The sequence below is a fragment of the Sinocyclocheilus rhinocerous genome, unplaced genomic scaffold, assembly GCF_001515625.1.
Source record: "Sinocyclocheilus rhinocerous isolate Xijiao unplaced genomic scaffold, SAMN03320098_v1.1 scaffold256, whole genome shotgun sequence".
Lineage (NCBI taxonomy): Eukaryota > Metazoa > Chordata > Actinopteri > Cypriniformes > Cyprinidae > Sinocyclocheilus > Sinocyclocheilus rhinocerous.
The window spans coordinates 985115-991114 of record NW_015632036.1 but is presented as its reverse complement, the minus strand read 5'-3'; the positions used below and the strand labels follow the sequence as shown (position 1 = coordinate 991114).

Sequence of the window (6000 nt, the reverse complement as noted above, 5' to 3'; positions counted from 1 at the left end):
GGAGGACTTCAGTCAACAAAACAAGACCCAAATTCCTCTACAGGTCATGCGTACATCCCTTGCCATGAATAATACTGTACTCCACAAGCAGCATTGGTACATTGGCAATTATATGTAATACGCAAAAAAAATGTTTTTTTTTTTTGTTGTTTGTTTTTGTTTTTTTGTTTTTTTTACAAATTATTGATAATACATTCACAGAACATACCAGAATGTGCAACTTTCAGGCTTTATTGGTGTACGTTTAAAAAAAGGAAGAAATAACTATACATACACGCTTCAGAAATAAGCTTTTTTTGTCAATATTACAAAGAAAAACCTTCACAACTGTAAGTAAACAACAAGCCATTGTCTAGTATGGTTAAAATGTTTTGTGTTGAGTGTTTTTCCCCCAAAACACAATATTGCTGTAGAGCATGAACAGCCATTCATGGCTTTGAAAATAACAGTACTTGATTAAAACTGCCTCAGTTCACACCACTACCAATTAACAGCTTAAATTTTGTATCAACAAATAATACATAAAGCATCAGCAAAAATTGACTACAACACATCAGAGTAGAAACTTTTTAATGTGTATTACTAAAAATGTGTCTTTGTGGGGCTTCATTTTTATTTCCCTTTTTAAGGAACTATGGTTTTCCACAGATTTGAGTTTCTGTTTCATATCGAAAAACAAAACGAAACATACATGCAGTAGTCGGGGTAAAATTAAAGCCATGCTGCCAGTTCTGAAAGGACATACCACATCTGGAGTTTTCTCTGAAATATTGATACAGTGCTTAAGACTGGATCAAAAGGCAGACTGGTGAAAACGTGTTCTCTCACATTGGTGAATGAATAATGAATAATCCCCCTCTTTTTCTCCCTTGTCCTTCTCTCTTTCCTATCTCAGTGCAGCAGTCCGACCTGTTCTATATTCCCTCATCAAGCTATCTTTTATTTGTCACTTCCATATTTATGCTTTCAAGCATTTTACATGTCATTCCTGAGTTTGTGCTCCATCATTTAATACAAAATATATAAAGCGCCAAATGTATGGCGCAAACACAAACTTTAAAGTGCCCCACTTTTATGTTTATAATGAATTATTTTCTTCATCAAAAATATATCAAAGTGCTGAAAACAGACATGTGAGTAACCTGAACATCATTTTAAAGAATAATGAAGAGATCTATTAGTGTTTTAAAACATGAATAAATGTATTTCAGTTGGGTTTAATTATCCTATGAGTGATGTGTTTAGGCTCTCTCTCTCGGATTGCCTGTTTTCAATACCACAGCAATGCAGGGGAATGTCCCACAATATGCTTAAAAACCATGAATAAAGTAAGTACAACAGTGAGTGTGATTGCTTTTTACACATTAAATCGGGATAATGAAAGATCATTTGCATTACATGCATGGTGATGGATCACCAGACGATTAAATCATATGGTTGGTTAAATGCAATTTGTTTTGAACTTTATCCTTTATCCAAGAAAAAAAAATAGAATGGAGAAAATTGTTACAATGAGCTGATGTGACTGCGACTGGGTCATACTGACTTTGACAACACTAGATGAATGCAACATGTCAAAGCAGAACATTGAGAAATAAACTTTCTATGTATGCTATTTAAAAAGAATAATTTGAGCATGTTTAACAGTATTTAATAGGCATGTCTTTATATATCCCCTCAGTTTCTAGAAAATGAACAGTATAGACAACACAAATATATGTATATATATATTGTAAAAATTGTTAAAACCACACCCCAATCCGAGGAGCCGTTCTTGGCATCCGCTTCTTTTTGGTGTCTGATTCCTTCAACAATAGTTTCTTTCTGGCATCAAAAATCCCTACAAAAAATGAAAGTGATTTACTATGAGAAAATCTGATGAGTTTTGACTTTCATTAATACCATAAAACAACAAAAAATAACCAAAACAACTTGACTAATATTTGAAAACATGCTTCTAATTGTTATAGACATTAACTGTGGCTCACAGAAGAGAAGAATTCAATCACTTTAAATCATTAACTCCACTGGAATGTCTTTGTTGGAGCCCATTTGGTATTTCCAGATACTGTTGAGTGCTTGAAGCAGTCAAAAGCAAGTTGTTTTAGCTATAAAAGTTGCCTGCTGAAATAAATTTCATGATCAAGTAGATGCCATCTCCACCACGCTGACAAATCATACCTTTTAATTTCTGACTCACTCATGCAACCTTGAAACATACAAAACTGAACATCTTTATGAATCAACACTGCATGAAACTGCTCTGCTCCTCTGATCCTGGCCTTTATCCTACAGGCACAGCATCCAGCTGGGACACAAACCTCTGGCAAGTCCCAGATTCTGCAGGCCTCTGTCCTCCTCCTCCTCCTCCTCCTCCACCTTCACTGAAGGGTTCTGGGCCACATTTCGGAGGTAACGGTTGTGTGGGCCAGTGCCAGTGCCAGTGAGGGTATTCTGTCTGCGGCTTTCCTCCAATGCATTGTCATCAGAAATACCTGTGAGCAAGACCAGACACAGATCAGATGAATTTGCATGAAATGTTATTATAATTTCACTTTTGCAGATTTGTGCATGTGCTTCGAATGCACACTCTTAATATAATTTAGTCTTTATTTATTTTTACCTTTTTTCTTTAGAATACTGGTGCGTATTTTTATTTTTTGGAGTATGACAATGTGACGAGTGGGGGCGGGGCCGAGAGCCGTGGGAGCGGAGCGAGGCCCGTGGAGTAAATGATAATGAGCACTGCACCACTCACCGGTCTCGAGTCCCCCGCCCCACTCGTCACAGACAACATTTCTCTTCATGTACAATTAAAGTTACTACTCTGACACTCAGTCCCTGTCCACACGAACGCGGTTATTTTTAAAACCGCAGCTTTTTCTAACCCGCGGACTTGGCAACACTGTGCCAGGGTGAAGATTTTCAAAAACTCCAGTTGCAGTGTTATCCCCTGCGTTCCATTCGGAAGGGCTCATCTCTATGCCCTAATCCCTTCAAAGGGTTTACTCTCCGGAGTGAGAGCTTCGAAGGGTTGAAGGGTGTAGGGGACCAAACGACTGTTTCTTGAAGTGCCCTTCTGCGTCATCATCACGTACCCACACGGAGGTGCTGTCATCATGCAAAGAATCTGCGCAAAGGATCATGGGAGCCCGAAGTGTCCAACAGGGCCCTTTGAAGTGGCAAGTTTTGAGCACTTCGGTTTGAAACGACCCTTCAATATGGCGGCCCTTATTGTTTTCACTCCAAAGTGCCATTTTTTGGGGTTTTTTTGTTTTTGGCTTGTGACGTTGGAGCCTGCGCTGTTATCTCCGCCTACTGGAAACTTTTTCAGGCTTCTGATTGGCCAACATGGCTTTACGGTTGATATTATATCGCCACCTGTTGGTTTGGCATGCTCTCTTGACAGTGATTCATAGCATGTTTGCATTTTCATGTGGATGGAGATTTTTTTTAAAACAGAAGGAAAAACTCTGTTTATAAAAATACCCATGTACGTGTAGACATGGCCTCAGTCTCTTTGCACTCTCCTTGTTTTATACATATCTCGGTTTTTTAACCATGGTTTTCCATTCAGTTTGGTTCTGACGGAGTGTTCCTCATTTCTTTCTTTTTTTCAATTTAATTTGCGATTTTTTTTAAAACAAATGATCAACAACAACAAAAAACTTCTGTACACTGGAGAAAAACATGTATTATCATAGGTTTACTTCGAATTTATTTTGAGAGAAGTGTTATCCAGCTGTTGGTTTGGCATGCTCTCTTGACAGTGATTCATAGCATGTTTGCATTTTCATGTGGATGGAGATTTTTTTTAAAACAGAAGGAAAAACTCTGTTTATAAAAATACCCATGTACGTGTGGACATGGCCTCAGTCTCTTTGCACTCTCCTTGTTTTATACATATCTCGTTTTTTTAACCATGGTTTTCCATTCAGTTTGGTTCTGACGGAGTGTTCCTCATTTCTTTCTTTTTTTCAATTTAATTTGCGATTTTTTTTAAAACAAATGATCAACAACAACAAAAAACTTCTGTACACTGGAGAAAAACATGTATTATCATAGGTTTACTTCGAATTTATTTTGAGAGAAGTGTTATTTTTCCCATTTTTACCCAAAATAGGATGGATTGGCCATTATTCAGTGCTATTAACACATGGAAGCCGGAGGCGCGCAGAAATTCCACATACAGTATCCATCACAGTATTAATAGAACTGTTGACTTTACAGGAAATACCTAATATGGACAAAGGCATCCAGCTATCTCTGTAACTGAATAAAAAGATAGAGACGTTTTGAATGATGAAACATGAAGACAAACACTCAACTGTGATATAGGTTATCTTTGTTCTTCAAGCCATCTCGGGTGTTTTCATAATATTCAAGTATATTTACTATCCATTGCTAATTGACAGCCTTTTTTATAGTAGCTATAGAATATATTTTCTACCTCATTCTGTGATAAGAAGCCACATCATAACAAAAGGGAGTTATTTCAAACATTTGACTGATGTTGTGGAGTAAAAACATGTTATAATGTTCTCGTTTGTTGGACAACAGGTTTCTAAACATTTCTTATTACAAGTCATTACAGCAGAAGATATTTGGCTGTGCTGCTTTTTTAAAGGCACGTTATAAGCAGGGAGACGTTTCCTCATCTCAGCACGCACAGAAATGATTTAAACGCAAAACCGAAAAACACAATTCAGAGTTACACAATTAGTAGTACAAACAAACCAAAACAGAAGGAAGCTTGATGTTGTGTTTGCTGGAACGCAGTGTTTATGTAAGCACAGACTCTGCCATGATCTTTGGGCAATTATTTATTTATTTCAAATCTGACATCATCCAATTTGCTTCAGGGCATGAATTCTTTCTCATATTTTTCTGCATTGCTTTTGAGAAAAAGTAAACACAAATAGAAAAACATCATTTTTGTATGACATCAGTGTACCAACACACACAACAAGACACAAACTCTGCAAAGTCTACTCCATTTTAATAATCTGTGACGATCATATTCAATGCACAATCAATCATTTAGTCAACCTTCATGAATTATGTTAATTTAATCACTGCAACTTATTGTACCACATAAAACAGACAAATGATATGGAACATTCGCAGTCTATAATAAATAAATTGAGTTTAATATTTCATTCATGTGAAATATTTGTCAGTGCTCACTTAGAACCATAAAACAAACATGATCAGGTTGGTTATTTAATTCCTGAAATGTCCCAAAAGCATACACATCAGGAATATTGCTTGTTTTAGAAAGACACAATCAGTATAATCTATATAATAGTGCTTTAACGTTCCTTTCTAAGTTCCTTCCTCCTGAAAGCTTGTTTAATGTCAAACTACCTCCATTCAGGATACTGAATTGATTGCATTTATGTATTCTGCTTGAACAGCTTCTGCTTCTAGTCAAAAGTTATGAGATTTAAACTAAAAATCTGTCATTTCAGCTGACCTCCTTGCCTTGCCACTTCAATGCTTAATTCCCCAAATTACGTTATTGAAACTATTTTTTTTCAAAAGTTGTTTCCGGTTGTTTGGTATAATACAGTATTTACGTTTGTTTTATATTGGATTTACCCTGAATTAATTCCTTTTGATTTTACAAAGATTTGGACTGAGTAGTTTTCCATTTCTGTTCAAAGTTACCAAAATGTGTTCATCATTTCCCTGATAATACTCCTGTGCATTGTGTTTCTATTATTATTATTACTTTTCACAAAATCCTCCTTTTCAGTTTGTTCTCATTTAGTCTCGCAGAAGGAGAACTTTTGACTATCATTATAAAGTCTGGCAGGGCTGTGCAGTGTGCACAGAAATTTTGAGGGGCAGTGGCCGAAATCACTGGGGGTGGGGCAGTTATTGCTCAGCCGTATATGTATGTGTGTGTGTATATATATATATATATATATATATATTAGTTCAATCATAACTTGTCTCTAACATTTTGCTAGATATTTACTCTAAATTATGCACCAT

At 36.3% G+C, this 6000-nt stretch overlaps 1 protein-coding gene across 1 annotated transcript in view; it reads right to left on the bottom strand.

Moving 5' to 3' along the window:
- Positions 1-223: 223 nt before the first annotated feature.
- The window catches only part of LOC107742135 (dnaJ homolog subfamily B member 6-like), a 32559-nt gene continuing 26782 nt past the window's right edge, over positions 224-6000 (bottom strand). Inside the window, exons 9-10 of the mRNA XM_016555038.1 lie at positions 2322-2495; positions 224-1840 (exon numbers count right to left, since the gene is read on the bottom strand). Coding sequence (XP_016410524.1) covers positions 1743-1840; positions 2322-2495 — 272 coding nt within the window. The 3' untranslated portion in view covers positions 224-1742. The remainder of the gene's footprint in view (positions 1841-2321; positions 2496-6000) is intronic.